The following is a 19,365-nucleotide window of genomic DNA, read 5'->3' as shown; positions in this document are numbered from 1 at the left end:
AGCCTCTTGCTCATGGACACAAATGACATTCCCCTCTTCACGTTACTCTCCACTCTTCTGAAAGCTCATAGTGAAAGCGTGAGCAGTGTTGGACTGGGGTTTAGAGGAGGTCGAGGCGTGTTCTCTTTAGCTCTCTTGAGCTGTGTGTGTGTGTGATAGGAACTCCACCCTTCTGGCCTGTACTCTGCTGATGGAGTTACTGCTCCCTCCGCTCAGAGACTAGGAGAGCCTTGACCTCCCGGGCCATCTGAGGAGTTGTCCTTATTCATTTAGACCTTTTCTGCTCTGTAAGCGTTTCAGTCCCTGCCCTTTTGTACGACTCTTGTCTGGAGCGACTGGACAAACATGCTACTGTCCGTAGCTTCGTTATTTATCTTGAATGTGTATTTTTGGAATGTTACATAATAGAAATATAATCAGCTATAATTGCTCTGTTTTTACCCCCTGTAGTGGAGGGCACTGTGAGGTGTCTAGGTCCTGGGTTCAGTCCTTGCCTTGAGTTTGGTATGTTCTCCCTGTGTCTCTGTGGGTTTCCTCCAGCTGCTCTGTTTTCCTCCCCCAGTACAAAAACAAGTTTGTAGACGGACTGGCTGTGTAAAATGTGGATGTTTGAAATACACTTACGTCACTCTGTTCTGGGTGAAACACACACTGACATCATATTTGTTCATTTAAATAATAAAAAATAAAATTGTTTTTGGAATTTTGTGAGCTACAGCGTAGAATAATAATAATAATAAAACGTAGTATAATGCTGAGAGTGTTTCTAAAGCGTAGAAAATTTAATGGAGCATCAACAGTTAAATGTGTGAATAATATAAGAACTATCTTATAATTTAATATATATTAATACATAAATATATAAAGATTGCTTATATCATTTTCAGTTGGTTAAAACTTTCATTGCACAATTGCTCCATGTGTGAGGACACCACACTCTTTTCTTAGCTCATGTTTCTCACAACATTTTGCCTTTTTAAAGTGCAATAAAAATCACTTATAATCATAGGTCCGTAGTGTAGTGCTTGTAGAACGCTTCATTCTTATTATATAAAGTGTTGAAGCTGGGTTTATTCAGGTGACGGCAGTGAAAATCTGAATTCAGTTGAACAGTGGGAGCTCGATGGTATGGGAGTGTTTAAGTGGGCTGTCCGTGAGAAAAACTGAATGAGTGTCAGTGTTTCCACAGCTGCTGAAACGAGCATCACTCAAATCTCACTATGTTTCTCTCTCTCTCTCTCTCTTTATTCCTCTCTCTCCCACACACACACACAGTCACATTCTCCTTTCTCTCTGTCACCATACACACACACACACACACAGACACACAGAGGAAGAAACACTGAGTTCTGTCCAAACAGCGGTTCCTTAAACCTGTTCCTCTCCCGAGTCAAAGGTCCGTGAGAATATTTTTCCAGAGCAGAGCTAAGCGCTGATCATTTGTGTAAATACACACTGTTCCTCACAGAAATCCACACACTTCCTCCACTAAACACACACAGCTCCAACACACACACAGCCGTCTGGAGTCACAGGCCTCGTTGTTGTTGTTGTTATTGTTCTGTAAGGACTGATAAGCTACAGGGTGAAATGGTTTAGGCCAAAAAAGACGCATTTCAAAACTTTCCCAAACTTCTGAATGGTGATTCCACACATCGGAATAGTTGCAAACGTGTAATAACTGACAGTTGGAACTTTCCAAACCTTTTAGCTCCGAAGTTTGCTCGGAGAACACCACACTTCCAAACTTTTCCAAATATTTGAACAGTGCAATAAATAAATAAATAATAATAATAATAATAATGACAATCACTCTGTATTTCCACACTTTGATTCACAAGTCCAGCATCTTGAATAAATATTCCAGATTTTCTAATGGAAATTACAATTCAGTTACCCTTCCAGCTCCGTCAGGGCAGATTTAAAGGGAGATGTATTCCCAAAAGTTTCTGAGTAATTTCCAAATAGTTCCACAATATTCCACATTGTCCACTGGAGTTCTATATTAAACACTCATCATTCATTTCTGTGTGTCCCCAGCTCACCTGGTGGTCCATCTGCTGACTCAGGATCAGTTTTAGTTTAGACCCAGCGGCCTTATCTCAGGAGGCATGGGGGGATCAGTCAACAGCTCTGAGGTCAGTGGAGCTGCCCTTTGCTGATTGAGCTTGTATCTCTGCAGGGATTTTACTGTGAGTGTGAGCTAACGCTACTTTACCCACCACTGCAGATCATTACATCACATGTCGGGAACACCACTGTCCTCTGTGTACACTCGAGATATCAAGTTGATTCTTCATCTTTGGTGAGTTGTACGCGACAGATTTAATGTCATAATAATATATAATTACTTTCTAACAAAAAAGTTTGGCATTTTTCTGGTGTAAAAAAAATTCAGGGATTGCACCTTTAAGCACTTTGTGATTAATTGATGTAGAGCGGCCAGATCAGTTAAGTTCTGTCATCAAACATGTCTCACGGAGGAGTCAGAGGTGTAAAAGTGAGTAGGTTGTTTGGCATTTAGAGTCCAACAGAATTACCCTCGTATCAAAACACACAGATAATCGAGGGTCAGTAAACACATGGTCAGTGTAAATGTCCAGGCCCCAGCAAAACTCAGAGTTATGGGAGTGTTGGGGGAGCAGGAGAACTTCCAGCTGGGAATCTGGGTATACGTGTGTGTGTGTGTGTGCGTGTTTATGTGTGTAAACTGCTAGTTTTGCTGTTTGCCTTAAAGGAAGATTCCACCAAAATATCAAAATCCCTGCATAACTGAATAGTTCAGCTCTCAGCGCTCATTCAGAGTGGTCTGGTGTGAAATGCTGTGTTCTGGAGAAACTTACAAAGTCAGGATTGTTCAGTGGTTGTGATGGTAACCAGACGTCTGAGCAGTTTACTTCTTTTAAAAGCTCCCTCACTGAAAACAAAAATTTGTAAATTTGCTGTTTGATGCCTGAGACATTGTTTTATCCTCTCTCTCTCTCTCTCTCTCTCTCTCTCTCAACCCCTCCCTCGTGAGAAATTGATGGTAAGGTCAGGGTGGGCACCACTCCCCTCAGGGCAGGGGCAGGAGCTGCTGTTAATGACAAGCAATTGTTTAGAGAGAGAGAGAGAGAGAGAGAGAGAGAGAGAGAGAGAGAGAGAGAGAAAGAGGGAGAGAGAGGAAACAGGAAAAAGGAACTTCTACTCCCTGTGCCTGGACAGAGCAGAAAGGAGAGAGGGTGAAAGGGGGAGTGGGGTGAGAGCGAGCAAGAGAGAGAGAGAGAGAGACAGAGAGAGAGAGAGAAAGGGAGAGTTCCAGTTCTCCACTCAGGGAGGGGAGATGTGTGTGTTTGTGTTATTTCTCTGAGCTCTGAAGCTGTGCTCTGGATGTGGATGTGGATGTATTGCCTCGAGTGGACGTCCCGTCGTCGGGGGAAGATGCCTCCCCCCCACGGCTCAGTCACACTCTGTCTGATCAGCTGCATCCTCACAGGTCAGTCATTCCACCTTAATTCTTCTTTTTATACTTATAACTTGTTATTAACTTGTTTATAATACTTAAGACTTGTTATTAACTATGCATTAACTATCACATAGTTTCGTGAGATTGAGCAAATACACTTTGGACCAGTGCTGGAGCCCTAATGACTTTATAGACTTAACCCTATTTATTATAGTCTACTTATTAACTAGTAACTACTATAGGTTTTACTATCGACACTATTTTACACACACTTTTCTTCAATCCTTTAAGCGACAGGTTAATTCATCAGTTTTTAATCCTACTACCTGTTATTAAATGCTTAAATAGTACTACTATGAAAAGTAGTCATGTGATTGAGGGACTGAAGTGTGCACCCTCATGTTAACTTCAAGTTGCTGAAGTTGTTACACCTCATTACAGTCTTGTTATTCAGGTTTAATCTAAAGATTTGTTATTAACTGCATATTAAATAGTAACTACAAAATAATGGCATCAAGACATTAAGCGATTAAAGTGATGGACTCACGTCGGAGACCTGATTATTTAAAGGGTCCGAAGCTGTTAAACCTCACTTACCCTTTTCCATTTACAATTACAGCCTCATTATACTGTTGTCAACCTCAAGACTTGTTATTAACTACTTTTTCCACTAGTAACTACTATGTAATCCTCCAGAAATAACACAATCCTGCACCATGTGAAGTTGTTTGACACTCTGATAAATAATAAAGCAGGATATAATACGTCCCATAACTTAAGCACAGGGCTCTTTCTGTTCTTCATAATCAGAACAAATAAACAGTGACCATGACGTGTGTGTTCTCTGTTGAGCATCTGTAGTTATTTCCCACAGAAAATCAGCAGCATGTACATACCATGGGGCGCTGAAACATTTGCACATGTCTGTATCTGTGACTGCTTTTAAACTGTATGTTGATGATGTTAACCCTTAGTGCACAGTGGGGTAATCAGATGTGGTCAGACTGGCTCTGCGTGTCCAGTCCATTTCTTTTTATTCAAGTTTTTGGTTTGGCGTTTTGTTCAGATGCAATACAAATTTAAACACATCATTTATATCATTCATAGTGACCATTGAATGGAAGGCCAGTTGACACTAACATGGAGATTAGTGGCACTGCCACACAGCTCCAGGGTCCCTGCCTTAAGTCACTGTGTATCAGGAGTTTGGTCTTTTCTCCCTGTGTCTGTATCGGTTTCCTCCAGGTGCTGCCTTTTCCACCCACAGGCCAATAACGATGTTTGTATGTGAATCGCTCAGTGTTCACAGCTGAGAGTGTGTGAGTGACTGAGTGAATGTGAAGTGCCCTGTGATGCCCGGGGTGTTTTCTAAGGAGGCTCTTGACCCAATGCTATTTTGACCAGGACTGAAGCAGTTACAGAAGATGAATGAATGACTGTTGTTATCCTCAGACTGAAGTTTATGTAGCTTCTGAATAGTTTATTTTTAATCATTAGGAAGAGTTACTCTGTGGCTGCAGTTTAAAGGTTTAATTTCACAAAGTTAACTGTTCATTACACACAGTGGGGTGTTGAAATGTGGTCAGTTTGTCCACTGCATTATATTTCAGGATTTTGTCTTTGTTTAGAGACAGTAAGGATTCATAATGGAGATTAACATTAACAAAGATAATTAATAATAATAATAATTATTATTATTATGGGCGGCACGGTGGTGCAGCAGGGAGTGTCACAGTCACACAGCTCCAGGGACCTGGAGGTTGTGGGTTCGAGTCCTGCTCCGGGTGACTGTCTGTGAGGAGTGTGGTGTGTTCTCCCCGTGTCTGCGTGGGTTTCCTCTGGGTGCTCCGGTTTCCTCCCATGGTCCAAAAACACACGTTGGTAGGTGGATTGGTGACTCAAAAGTGTCCGTAGGTGTGAGTGTGCGAGTGAATGTGTGAGTGTGTGTCGCCCTGTGAAGGACTGGCACCCCCTCCAGGGTGTATTCCTGCCTTGCGCCCAGCGATTCCGGGTACTGTACCCACCGCGACCCTGAACTGGATAAGTGCTTACAGATAATGAATGAACGAATGAATAATAATTATTATTATTTAACCCCTTATGGTCATCATTTCAGCTCCTCTCTTTCACAGTGAAATAACTGTCTAAGATGTTGTCCATGTGTTTAATCTAAGCTCTGCTTCACCCTAATTGTGTTAGAAAAGCTTAGATGCTGAGGGGAACCTGAGAAGATGCTTGTGAGAGAGAATCACAGAGGTTACACTACTCTGTTGCTATGCACAAGACACAGGATAGCACTTCTGAGCCCACCTCGGCTTCAGCGCTGTGTAGGGTGATGATTTAAAGGGTGTTTTGGGGAAGGCCCTGCTTCAGTGTGTGTGTGTGTGTGCAAAAGAGATATCCGTGAAAGCTGAACCCCGTATGTCCCTCTTGCTATCTGTGGACCTGAGCCAGCCATAACACACAGAAACATTAAAGCTAGCTTCAGATAATTCAGTCAGAATGTATACAGGGCCCTTTGGGGACAATGTACACACTCCAAGGGTCTCAGCAAGAGAGTTCCACACATTCTTCATGTCAGTTTAACTCAATTTCAAGCAGTGACCTGGGTTCAAAGAGTCCACAGAAGACCTGGGTTCACTTCCCTGCTTGGGTAACCCTTGGGCAAGACTCCTAACATTACACAGACCTACACTGGTAACATCATTAGAGTTGCAGGGCGTCTCTCTGCATAAAAGGGTTTGCCAGATACTGTGCAATAGCCATGACAACGAGGCACATCTGGACATGTCACATATCATCACTTGTACTCTCTGCTGTTGTGCTTTAGACACTGGTGTGGTAGTCATCCAGCCTGACTCTGCAGGGTGACCAGCTAAACCAACACAGGACTGGCACTAACCAGCTCAGGGTTGTTGTTTTTGGCTGCAGGGTTAATCATGAACAGCTCTGGAGGTGCATTAATCATGAAGAAGGTTTTAAAGTTAATGGTAATGACGGAAGGAAATTTTTTCTTAACATCTGATACACTGAGAACATCCCAGAAACTAATTTTCTCATCATGATATTTCATTTCTCTCGCTCTAAAAGCTGACCCCTCCCATTTGGACTAGTAATAGCCTACAGTCTGCTCTAATCACTTCCCATAGAACAGTATTTCAGCATTGAGCTGAGGTTCTGAGGAAAGCTTGATGAGGCGACAAGGAATTCCTTTAGATGGCAATCAAATAAAAAAGAGATTACTGAAGGAAAATAAGCCAAAAATGGACATTCGTAAGGCCACTGGCACTGGCACAAGTGGACATGACTGGCTGCCCTGAGTCCATACTGTGGTTCACAATTTGGACACTCCTGTTCAAATGACATCACTTGGTTGATTGTTGTTTTTAGTTGGGCAGTGAGTGATTTCCTACAAGTGTGTCGAACGGTTTACGACCACAGCAGTTCAAAACCAACACCCATGCTAACCCTGATAGTCTTTTTTTCACCAGTGAAGAACTGGTTCGGTACCCATTTGTGAAGCTACATTGGAAGTGTTTGACACATTTCCAACAATAAATAGGTTCCTGAACCAGAGTTAATTCCCAGCTGCAACCAGAGAAGAGTAGATTCTTCACCATGAACTGTGATGGCATCTGTGGGTGTGTCGAGCTAAAGAAGCTCCAGAAAGAGAAAATATTTCACCCAACAGCTGTTGAACTTGGAGCATTGTAAATCAGTCTCTAAGCTGACCACTTTAAAGCTTCTCCAAACACACAGAGCTCTTGGTACATTGTTCATTTTTCTTTGGAGGATATTTACCATTGGACTCTGCACCTGGTTTCGCTTACACGACGAGCTGAATAAACCCAGTCAGGTATGTTTGTAAATACCTCAAAGAAAATGTGGCCCAGTGCGAGGAAACACATCTCTACCAAATTCTTTGAGGCTCATTGCCAGGCCAGGCATCATGTGTATCATCAGAGTGAAGGAGAATAATCGCTCTGAGGGTCCCTGCACACCACCCAGATTTTCCATCCCAGTCCACCTTATGAAACAATGGGGAAACGGATCCAATATTTGTTTCCTAGCATAAAAAGAGCTGTTATTTCTCAAAGCTGTAGTGTCAGGCGGCCTCCAACCAGCGCAGAATTCATAGACGCTCTGCGAAAACAATATAAGTATTGATAAGAGAAAACATCTTATTTTTCATTATTATATCAGTGTAAGAATACTGTATAATGATTTAGTCTACATTCAATATCCATTATCTCAGCTCCTCTGAGCACTTTGTAGTTCTACAATTACAGACTGTAGTCCACCTGTTGCTCTGCATACTTTGTTTGGAGCAATTCTTCAATGGTCAGGACACCTACAAGACCACCACAGAGCCACTGAAACAACAACAACAACAACAAAAAAGGTGAGGATCGAACCCAAGACCTCAGGGCCCTGGAGCTGTGTGGCGACATGCAGCATCACGATGCTGCCTGTGGATAACGAACACACTTTAACTGGTTAAAATGACTTAAAATAAGTACAATAAAATGTATATAATATATTTTATAAATAAAATAAACACGGAAAATTGAGTTGAATTATATTTTACAATAAGAGTTATTAGATATGGACAAGATTAATTAGTCTCACGTGGTAGGATAATATTTTTTGTAGTTTAGAAGAATTGCTAGGTCCAGGGTGAGTGAAAACATCCAAGACACCCCCACCCACCCCCGACTAATCACCCCAGCCCCAATAACATCAACTTCGAGCTTGACCACACTGGAACTGGAGATAAGAAACAACACCATGTTTCATTCTGACAGCTTCGTTTGAATGTGGACTTGGACTGGGACCAAAAGTACCCACTCTCCTTATTTATGGCCCGTTAGCTTATTCACTGTAGTTATACATCTCTTACTGTGTAAATACAGCACTTAAAGGGGGAATGGGAAATGCCTGACTTTTCTTTTTTTTCCCAGATAAGTTTGTCTCAGTAATGTGTGAGTGTGCTGGCTGTTATAGCGCTGAAAAACTGACCACCTGACCATACTCCACACAGAGACTGAGACTGACCACCTGAGGATGACTAAATATTAGTTTAATGGTAGATGTGAAGTGCTGTGGAATGGGATTACGTCTTCTATTTTTCTGAAATTTTGAAATATATCTGCCTGTCAATACACTCCTTTTCTAAAATATGTATAAAAAAAAATCTTTTCCACTTTATTGACACTTTAAGACAAATATCCACTACCTTAAGCAGCAGTCACTGTTTGTGCAGTTAGCATCTTTTCAACTGAGTTAGCATCTTAGCATTTTCTATCATATTATAGTGAGAATAAGAAAACACTGAAGCTCTACTAGCTTTATGTCTGCTTCAGAGGAAGGGGGTGGGGCTGTAAAAGAGAAAAGATTGTGTGTTTATCATATTCTCAGATTGAGAAAGGAGGGAGTTTCACTGCTAAGAATTGCTAACAAACTGGCTAACTCACCAACAAGAAATATATATCATTTGAAGACTCAGTGTACTAGGCTGCCCCGCTATATTTTTACCATGTTATAATTGGATCTGACCAGGTCAAATAACACATAGCGCTTACATGGCTTGTTCTTCAACTTGGATCTATATCACAGCTATACACAGCCCTGTCACTGCGACAAAACTTTATTAACTCTGGAATGCCACAATGCAGTATTACACATAGCAGCTATTTTTCATAGAAATGAATGGGATTTCGGTTTTGTTAGACACCTCCTTTATGATCTACTTACCAGGTGTTAAATTATAGACTACACCTACCACACACTCCTTGGAATTAACACCTTACACCCAAGATGTACTAATCCATTATGAATCTGAATCCTGTCTAATAATTGTTATGATTTATTGAGTAACTGCTGCAAAACCATATGGAAGCTATGAAGGTTAACATTCATCATTCTTATGTCATTTGATTAGCGTTAGCATTCTTCCTGTTAGACTGAATCTTATCTTCAGACAGTCTTTGACTCCCCTCATTATAACTGGATGCAATCCAGTCGAACCTCCTCTCAGATGCTGTGTTATATCTGGAATGCAGGTCGTAGCCACCACATGTTTGAGCTGATGTTCTTCACTTGAACTCACAAATCCTGAGCTTAGGCCCATGAAGGAAATTTAGGATCGGAGAATACAGGATCTGCCTCAGTCTGTTGTTCAAACCACGTATCAAACAACCATGTCCTAAAGAACCTGTCCTAATGCTCCGCCCACTGTCAGTAAGCCAACAGAAATGTGGATGAGTTTCAGTGTTTGCATTCATAGCGAATTCATGATGTAGACCTCGTTGTTGAAAGTCATAAATCAGATGACAATTTTGCTTAGTTTTTTGTTTTATTATTATTATTATTATTATTATTTTATTTTTTTGTTTCAGTCAAATCTGTTAAATATATCTGTTTCTGCAGTTGCCTTCTGGGTAAATACATTCATTGGTTGTCATGAAGTGTGTTTACAACATGAGATTATTCATCCTGGTTTAAAATCACTCCACATTTATTATATGCCACAGTCAAACTGTAAACAATAACACCATCAGTAGACACATACTGTAAAATAATTCCACAATTATTATTATTATTATTTTGTCACAGTCAAACTGTAAAGACCAACACACAGCAGTTTTATACTGGATTTAACTCCACAATTATGAACCAGAGTCAACAAATACACACACACACACTGCAGCTTCAAACTGGATTAAAATGACTGTACCTCCACAGGTAAAACCCAGTTTGATGGCATATGTCCTTAAATGCATCTTCTTGATATGTTTTCCATTGCTGTTTAGAGCCGTGAGGATGTTTGAGAGTCTTCAGGGCCGATATGAAGTCAGAGAGACCCGATGTCATTCTAATAATCCATTGTTCACTGCTAGTCTATGACCGCATAATGTCATACCTACAGATTCATAGCTTCCTAGAAATGAAACATTGACTTGCTTGATTTGGTGTGCGTTTGCGTGTATGTATGTGTGTGTGTGTGTTTGGGGGACATGTCTTCTTATAAGGACAAGGACAAAAAGCATGTGTTGTTCTTGTTAATTCTTGTTAGGATTAGAGTTATTATTAGGCTAGATATAGTCTTGGTTAATGTTAGTTTAAGTCCCCTGAAAACACTGAGATAAGACTTTACGCATACACTTGTGTGTGTGTGTGTGTGTGTGTGTGTGTGTGGCGTCACTCCCCACAAGTTGAAGCCCCACACCCTTGTAGAGATCTTTTTTGCTCTGGACTATTCCTGCCACAACAATAGCTGGGTGAGGTTTCCCCTTTTGTGCGCTCTTTTGCTAATCACTTTCCAAAACTATTCCGAGCCTGTGCTAACTGATTAAAAAGGTACAATAAGTCACATTTTCACATTCACCTACAAATCACAAGCAGAGGGCTTGTCAGGCTTTATCAGACGAGGAGGTACAGTGTAATCCATCATTTCTGTGGATCAGATTCTCTGGCCTGGGTTTGTTTGTGTTTTGGGGCTTGTGGTATTAAGAAGATGGAGAAAGTAGACCTCTGTAATATGTGTATGAAAAATATTAACGCTAGGGCATTGTACTTAATAATGAAACCATGAAAAGCAGGCAAATTAGAAAATCTGTCTAGCAGCTACATAACACCAGGGTCTAGACTTACAACCAGTGATGCATTTACAATTTACAAAAAGCGTACCATTATGTTTTTCACCTAAAATGTGTCTTATCCACTATTCATTGTCAGTTTTAATTATGCTGGTTCTTAATCAAATGTTTGAGGCGTTCTGCCCAGCTTCTGAAGGCCTAACCAGTAGGAAGACTGTGTTATTCCTATACATAGAAACTATTTATAAGGCTCTGAGGACTCTCTACTTCTCTAAAGTATATAACAGCAAGAGTTATCCATGAATTGACCAATAACAACTTGGTCTCTCAATAATACTTGGCAAAACACCTGTGAATTATAAATGTGCCATAGTCTTGTGGCATGGCTACTCTATGCTGTGTTAAATTGGTCTCAGGAAAGACCCCATCCCAGTGTGTACACAACACTGGACATGTAGGGGTGTGGAGTAAACACCAAGGACATTTGAAAGATGGGGAATATGGATAAACACCCCACAAAAAACATCTCTTGTTTGGTGTGTTCTCCCTGTGTCTGCGTGGGTTTCCTCCGGGTGACTGTCTGTGAGGAGTGTGGTTTGTTCTCACTGAATACATTACTAATTGCACTTGTGTATGAGTTAAAATGTTTAAAATACATTCCAGTGGAGTCTGCATTCAACAAAATATTCTCATTTACAAAACAGGGGCAGTGCCGAAAAACATTCGGGAACCACTGGACTAAACTATGCTGAGCTTCCTTAAAAACAGTGTGAAATCAGCTGCCTCATTGTTACAAGTTCAACTCGACTATTATCGCACTGATACAGTCACTGGATCCTCTTGGTTTCTGCTGTTTTGACCTGATTTGGAAGTCATCTTAAATCAGATGATCACTACCACTCATCCTTGTAAACAAAGCTATCTGGGGCTTTCAGAGGGGCTTTTTACGGGATATTTGTCTAACCTAACAACATCAAACCAGAAAGCAAACATCCAGCGTGATTCTAAAGTCAGATATGAGGGAGAATGTGTTTCCTATGTGCTCAGTGGGATCAGGAGAAGGTGGAGAAAGCTGCTTATAATAGACACACAGCTTAATACGCCCTAATCAAGGGTGTTTTTTTTTATTTTGGGTGGCGTTGGCTGAAACAGTGTTTCCTGACTCAGATTGGACTGTGTGTGCATATTTATGTAGTGGATTAGATGAAACAGCTCATACAGTTGGCAATGATCATTTGGTAGAAGCTGACTTTGAGCTGTGTGTATTATTTTACTGTAGGTTTTGTTCATAAGCCTTTCATGGCAAATGTCATAAACCTACACAAACTTTGAGGTGTAAATGAAAGCTTGGCTATTCCAAGTTTTATTACAGCTTTTGTGAACAAGCTGACACTTGTTGGAATAAGCCACTGTGTATATTTATATAGCCTAATATCAGTTGTGCAGAAAGGCAGTGCCGGGCTTATGTAGCCTTATGAATCGTGGTCATAGCACATGGTGATAAACTTAGTGGGATTTAGTGACCATTCTATTGGAATTATTCTTATTTAAATGGTTGTATTGTCTTATTTATTGGTGGATTTACTTCACTGACAAATGTTGCTGGCCGTACTGACAGAGGCGTGCGAGTGGGATGCAAGTGAAGAGCAGATTTATTAATGGACAGCACACAGTCAAGGACGTCAACAAACTAAAAATAACTAAAAAAAAGTCCATTGTCAGAAATCCAGAAACAAAGCAAGGGTTTGCAAACAGGGGGAAAAAAGACCAACCTCACATGGCCTAGAACTCTAATTACAGCACCTTTTATCATCAAAGTTCTTTAAAATGTATTTTATTCCCTATGCAATAACTACAGACGTTTATTTCTTTTGTAAAACGGTTGTGCTTTTGGTTTATCATCTTTCTAAGTGCCATCATGTTTGTATGGTGAGAGACTTCACACAGCATTACCTAAACCAGGGGTCGGCAACCTTTACCACTCAAAGAGCCATTTGGAACCGTTTCACAGTAAAGAAAACACTGGGAGCCACAAAACCCTTTTGAAATTTTAAATGATATAACGCTGCATATAACAGGGTTTTTTTTGGCCTTTGTGCTATGTATAAACAAACTATACTGTGTTACATTTATGAAATCAGTGAACGACTGCAGAAAAATGAAATAACATTTCCGCATGCAACAAAACATTTTTAACTCCGAAAAAAAGACGTTGGGTTGACGCACATTGGAAGTTGTGACGTGTATTAAGAGCGACAAAAATATTTTAAATATTAATATATTTTAGATGTTACAAGATCGCCATAATCTTCATAGAATTACATTTTGAAAATGAATGAACCAAAATAAAATACATTTTAATTAAATACTCATTAATTATTTTCAAAAACTGAGCCGCATCAGAGGGTCGGCGGGTTGCCGACCCCTGACCTAAACCAAAGGGTTTATGAAGTAGAATGGTTAAGTCAAAGGAGGAACCTTGACATTTGTCTCTCAGTATCAGGAAAGTAAAGTTACGTTCTTGACACGTCACACTGTAAGAGTTATTTCATGACGCTGCATTGGGTGATGGGACTTTCAGGTGGTTGCTGTTGGCAAGTCATGTACAAATAAATCCTCATTATATTATTGTACATCAGTTTTATTACACAGTATTGGAACTTACTAGAGCAGTAGAGTGACATCAAGCAAGTACAGGGAAACACATCAAACATCCCAGTCCATGGTGATAATTTGTTCCTTAGAGATGAGGTGGATAGAGTTTAGTTTTAAAATTAAACAATGAATACTTTATTATAGTTTTCTAACAGTGCTTTCTTGGAATCCGACTTAAAACATTTGTTTTGTGTGTTGTATGGTTTACATTGTGAACACTTACATAAGCCCAAGACAGGAGAGAGTAAGAGCCATTTAGTGCTGAAAGTAAGTGCTTTTGTCCCCTGTCCAACTGGAAATCACTTGCATTATTGTGGTGTGTTGAGTGTTTACACTGTTGCAGATTTTCCCTGGGCATTTTCCAGTTAACTCACTGGAAATGGGAACTTTCCCATCTAAATAAAAAGTCATAATAAAACAGGATGGAATATACTTGACCGGTCAGTGGCCTTTTAGTCCTAATTAATGAAACATAAATAACAACCATTTCCATGGCAATGAGAATTGGATTCTGTCTGTGTTGCTTAGGAACATTCCCAGTGCAGCCAGCAATAAATGAGAGCATGGAGCTTTTTTAACACAGTGATAGGAAAACTGAGTAGCATGAAGAATGTGCTATGACCAATGGGGACCCAGCAACCGGCCTGTGTGGATTTTAATGAATCAAAGACAGCATTAAGCACAGTGAAGGTGCTAACATATAGACTGTAGGGTTTGAAAAGGAACTGATGCCACAGTTTAGCCATCCATTGCAGTGAACAAACAACCACCCACTGAGGTGGGCAACACAGTGGGCACACACACACATACCTGGAGCAGCCGCAGTGCCTGGGGAAGAGTTGGGGTTTTTGTTGCCTTGCTCTCTCCCACTGCCCACTATTAAGAACACATTTTTGCGCGTAAGGTTTTTGTTGTGACAGTGATTATACTGTCTGACACTGTAATGGTTGAGATAAAGCGGGCCGTTTTGATTCCTCTGATGGTACATCTTTGCTGCTTCAGAATTGCACTCGTGAAGTGGGTGGCAGCATCTGACTGGTTGCCAGGCCACAGTGAGTTGTCATTGTCTTGCATGTGTTGAGCACAGGGATTTGTAAAGTGTTGAGAAATCACACACACCTAGTGTTTACTACCACAACTATCTGAACTGTGGACACAGCCTACAATCTATTCCAAGAACTGCTTGTTTTAGGTAATTTTTCCTGAATGTTCCTCCTCTGTCCACTAATGCTCGGAAATTGTGGCTTGTTTTGCTTCAGACAGGACAACGGAAAATACAACGATAGTACAATGACCAGTCCTCTGGTGTATGCTCCAGTATTCACAGAATTAATGCACTATAACATTTACATCAAGTACTTACGGAAATGTAGAAGAAATGTATGCATTTTTGGGAAGTTGCTTAGAAGGTAGCGGTATTCTTTAAGACAGTGAGATTCAAACAGACACCAGGCAACAATCCTTTCTCAAGTCTCATACCTGTAATCAAACTTGTCATTTTTGTATGAAACACTGATTCTACAGTTGTATATGACCTGATTCTGTGAATGTGTGTTACAGGCAGTGCTGTGGATATCTCAGACATCACTCTGATAAACCCGGACCCTGTGGTGTCCTCGGCCGATGCCTCTCTGCTGTGTGTGAGCAGCGACTGGACGTCGTCTGGCTCTTCTCTTATTCTTGGCCGGGAGTACCCTCTCCCCCAGCAAGAGCTTCTCACGTCCGGAGCCGACAAAAGACATCGGTCAGTTGCCAAGGTGACCTGGAAATCACGGAGCGACAGTTTTGGTGCTTTCTTTTGCCAAGCCAAGAACTCAGATGGCAGGAAGATCTACACTTACAAAATGCTGAATGAAGGTAAAAGCACTTAAGGGCTCGGCCTTTTGTGTCAGTCATGTATTTCAAAACATCACTCTTCATGCCACAACACACTTGTAATAGCACTTGTAAGGTGTAAATGGCAACTTTACTAAATTGGATCTAGTTGTAATGCCTTCTGTTCAGCCCCTGAAGGCCTTAGTAATGAGTGGGCTCCACTGACATTCTGTACTGACGTCATTTCAAGATCACCATACATTTTTTGTCAGTTTTTTTTCCAAGAAGCACTTGCCCATTTGCATATTTTTAATGTAGAAATCATTAAGACCTCCCACTTATATATATTCATATTTTAAATGTATCAGAACTGGGATACTAGCTCTTGTATCACGTAATTTGGAATACAAACATATAACAAGCTTTAGGTGCGCAATGCTATGTGTGATAAAGCAGCTTTAGTGAACCTTGGGCTGATACTGTCACAAAAACACATCAGTTGTGGTCTGGAAACCCAAAATATTTTATTACACAGTCAGTTCCAGGTGCCTATGGTGTCTAACATCTGGATCCACTGTAGTTTGCTCTGGAATTGTACAGTGGACTGGTTTTGGCTTTCCCCAACTCAGAAATAATAGAAAAATAAGCAAAAAATATGTGGCTTTCTGCCTAAAATCCAGCCTCCTGTTTGTGTCCACTGTTTGACCCTCTGCAGAGATAATAGAGGAGATTACGGAAAAATTGTTTTTTTTGCAGAAAAGAAATAAGCTTTACTCTGGGAAACTGACCATGCATAATGTGTACTTAGCTATGGCATGCTTTATGCATTGAAAGGGCTGCAAAATATATCACTTTATAATTGTTATTTTGATAAAAGACTCTGTATTCTTTATCACAAATGCAATATGCAAATAGGCAAAGTGCCCCAACCAATCAAAATATTGTTACTGTGTCCTGAGAAACAGTAATGAGTGTTGAAATGGCAGGGTGACTTCCTCTTTCAAGATGGAACACAGTTCTGCGGTCTTAATGGAACCTGCTTTGGTCAAAATAACAAAAGGGTCAAACACCACAGCACCGTTCTTTTCCTGTCTAAACAGCCAAGTGCAGAAGGGCCAGTTTCAACACCTGTTCCTTTGGGTGATAATGGGCCACACACAACTTTTCAGATCCACAATAGCCCATGGTACTGGGTTGCCATCTCAGAAGGGAAATTAAATTAAACAGATTTCAAATTAAGTTCTTGGTTTTCTTGTGAGCTTTAAGTATTTTATATCTGATGGGGGACTGGTTTGTTGGTCGAGCAGAATTTGCACAGGACTGTTTCTGGTCACTCATATTGCCATATTTCTCTTGTATTGCAATATTAGCCCTAATTCAGAGCTACTGATCCACTAGACAGGAATAAAAGGAAGTCATTAGATCCAGACGATGATAGCACTGGGAAATCATAGCTATTCTTTATTTGATTGTATTCTGTAGCTTTGTCTTGGACAGATGAGCAGTGTCCAGTCTTTCCTTAGGATGCTCAAAAAGAAAACAACAATTTTTCAATCTAACAGGAATGTGTGTGTGTGTGTGTTTTTGGGGGGTGAACTAGTATGGAAAAATAAACAACCCATAGCATTAACCCTGTGCACTCTGGCCTGGAAATGCTGGGTATTATAATTTTTTGTTTTACATTGACCCCATTCAGGGGATTAATCCTGACACAATGAACCGGTGGAGACAGTGTTGTTTTTAGCTGCCTGTCTCACCTAATAAAACAAACACACTGCAGGGCTGAATGAAACGGTACATTTCAATAGGTCTCAGCTTCCTGGAAAACTGACTGTTTGGTCATTCTTGGCCAGATGGACATCACTGCATTTCTATTTTTCCTTTTATTTATTGTGTTGCTGTTATTATTTTGTCTGTTGAAGTACTGATGCTCTCTGGGTACTTGGACATTTCTAAAATTCCAAGTTTTTGAACCTAATTTCTATCTGAAGTCAGACCAAAACCTTGTAACTCCATTTTAAAGTTATTTAGCTTTGACAACAACAAGACTCTGTGTACATTTTATGTTGATTGGACTCCACAGTCAATGGTAGGTGGACTGGCTGTGTGAAAGTGTCCGCAGGTGTGAGTGTGTGAGTGACTGGGTGAATGTGTGAAACTGTCCACAGCTGTGTGTAAATTAAAATATTCCTTTAATGTTGTTTTCAGCTGGGTTTCTTCCCAAGGCCCTCACATTGACCGCCAGTGTTGGGGATGATGTCACTATAGTGTACACGAGGAGGAAAGTGGCCCAGGAGGATGCAATTATCTACAAGTCTGGTAAGTGGCTTGAGATTGTTTATCAATGTAGTTAAGTGTAATGATCTTGTGTTTTCAAGGCTGTTGTTGTCGTCACGGTGTGCCATCACTTAAAGCGTTCTTGGAAGAGTAAAAGCTGTTGCTACAAATGTCCGCAAGCTTTTGGTCATATAATGAAGTACAAATGTAATGAAGCTAAAATGGAATACATAAAGTAAGCCAAAGTCAAGTAAACTGAAAAATAAATTTGACTTATTCATTTACGCTCTGCCCACAAATGCATTCCTTTGTAGCCACTGTTAGTCAGTGTGGACAAACTTCATAAACGGCTGATAAAAATCCCATTCAGCCTAAAGATATTAGCTTTAATTTCATTTAGTTTTATTCATCAAAAGACAAACAGCACAATCCAAAATCTACGCAAACCAACAAACCCAATATTCCAAAAAGCTGGACACAATGTTAAAGAAACAAAGATTAATTTAGGTGACTCTGTTTAATTTAATTCCATTTGATTCATTTAAACTCCTCTTATTGTTTTTATTCCTGCTTAAAACAGCTGTACAAACTCTGAAGGACACTGCCTACAAAGACCCGTCTTTCGAGCACTCTGTTCCCAAAGAGGACATCGGGGACTCTGTGCTGTATGCCATCAACAACATCACAGCATTTAATGCTGGACTTTACACCATGCGCTACATCTCTGAAGGACAACCAACGTCTGCCGTCACACGCCTCATAGTCAGGGGTCAGTCCACCTTTAAACCTCACATTACACACTGCACCTGTCTGGTGGTGATCTTGCACACTTACACTACTGTGTACACTTCAAATGTTTGGAATCAAGGTCCATTTGGTGCTCCATTTGTTATGAGAAATAATTGTGTAAGGCAGCTGAGGTGTGTGTGGGTAGTTGCTTGTGTGAGTGATACATTTTTGGATGGTTTTGAACACAGCTGTAAATGGTTACTAATTAAAGAGTAGTTTGTGTCTTATCGCTGTTTTGACCTGATATTGAATGGAGGGGTTGTCTCTGAATTTTGAGCAGTATTTTATAAAAGAAAAAATCCACAAATTCCATATTTTTATCACAGGGTACGTCACACCAAGCTTTTACTGAACAGTTATGAAAAAATAGCTGATGTAAAGTGACCATTTTGCTCAGTGCTGCTGTGGGATTTTGACGACAGGTTGCATGGATGGTAAGTGGGGGCCCAGCTGCATTAAAGACTGCCCAGTTTGCACTAATGGAGGAGTGTGTGACGATAGGACGGGAGAGTGTATCTGCCCACCAGGCTTCAAGGGGCCCACCTGTGACACAGGTAACACACATCATTTTAAATATACTGCAGACCTTTTGCTGGCTACAAACAATTTGAACTAAGACATATTTCAACTAAATCTCTATATGTTTGATCTAAATGCTGTGTCCAAAACCGCTCCCTATTCACTCCTTCCTATTTTACTGAGTGCACTATTATACAGTTTCAGAAAAAAGGCATGGTAGAGGTACATAAAGTACAAACAATGTAAATGTACCTTAAAAAGGAGTGA

At 40.4% G+C, this 19,365-nt stretch overlaps 1 protein-coding gene across 1 annotated transcript in view; it reads left to right on the top strand.

Annotated features, from left to right (window-relative positions):
* Window positions 1-3,233: 3,233 nt before the first annotated feature.
* tek (TEK tyrosine kinase, endothelial) overlaps window positions 3,234-19,365 on the top strand; it is a 28,063-nt gene continuing 11,931 nt past the window's right edge. The window contains exons 1-5 of the mRNA XM_066658949.1: window positions 3,234-3,475; window positions 15,259-15,555; window positions 17,722-17,832; window positions 18,371-18,559; window positions 19,002-19,133. Of these exons, the coding sequence (XP_066515046.1) occupies window positions 3,370-3,475; window positions 15,259-15,555; window positions 17,722-17,832; window positions 18,371-18,559; window positions 19,002-19,133 (835 nt within the window). The 5' untranslated portion in view covers window positions 3,234-3,369. The remainder of the gene's footprint in view (window positions 3,476-15,258; window positions 15,556-17,721; window positions 17,833-18,370; window positions 18,560-19,001; window positions 19,134-19,365) is intronic.

This window comes from Hoplias malabaricus, chromosome 2 (assembly GCF_029633855.1).
Source record: "Hoplias malabaricus isolate fHopMal1 chromosome 2, fHopMal1.hap1, whole genome shotgun sequence".
Taxonomy (NCBI): domain Eukaryota; kingdom Metazoa; phylum Chordata; class Actinopteri; order Characiformes; family Erythrinidae; genus Hoplias; species Hoplias malabaricus.
This window is presented reverse-complemented; position numbering and strand designations above follow the sequence as displayed.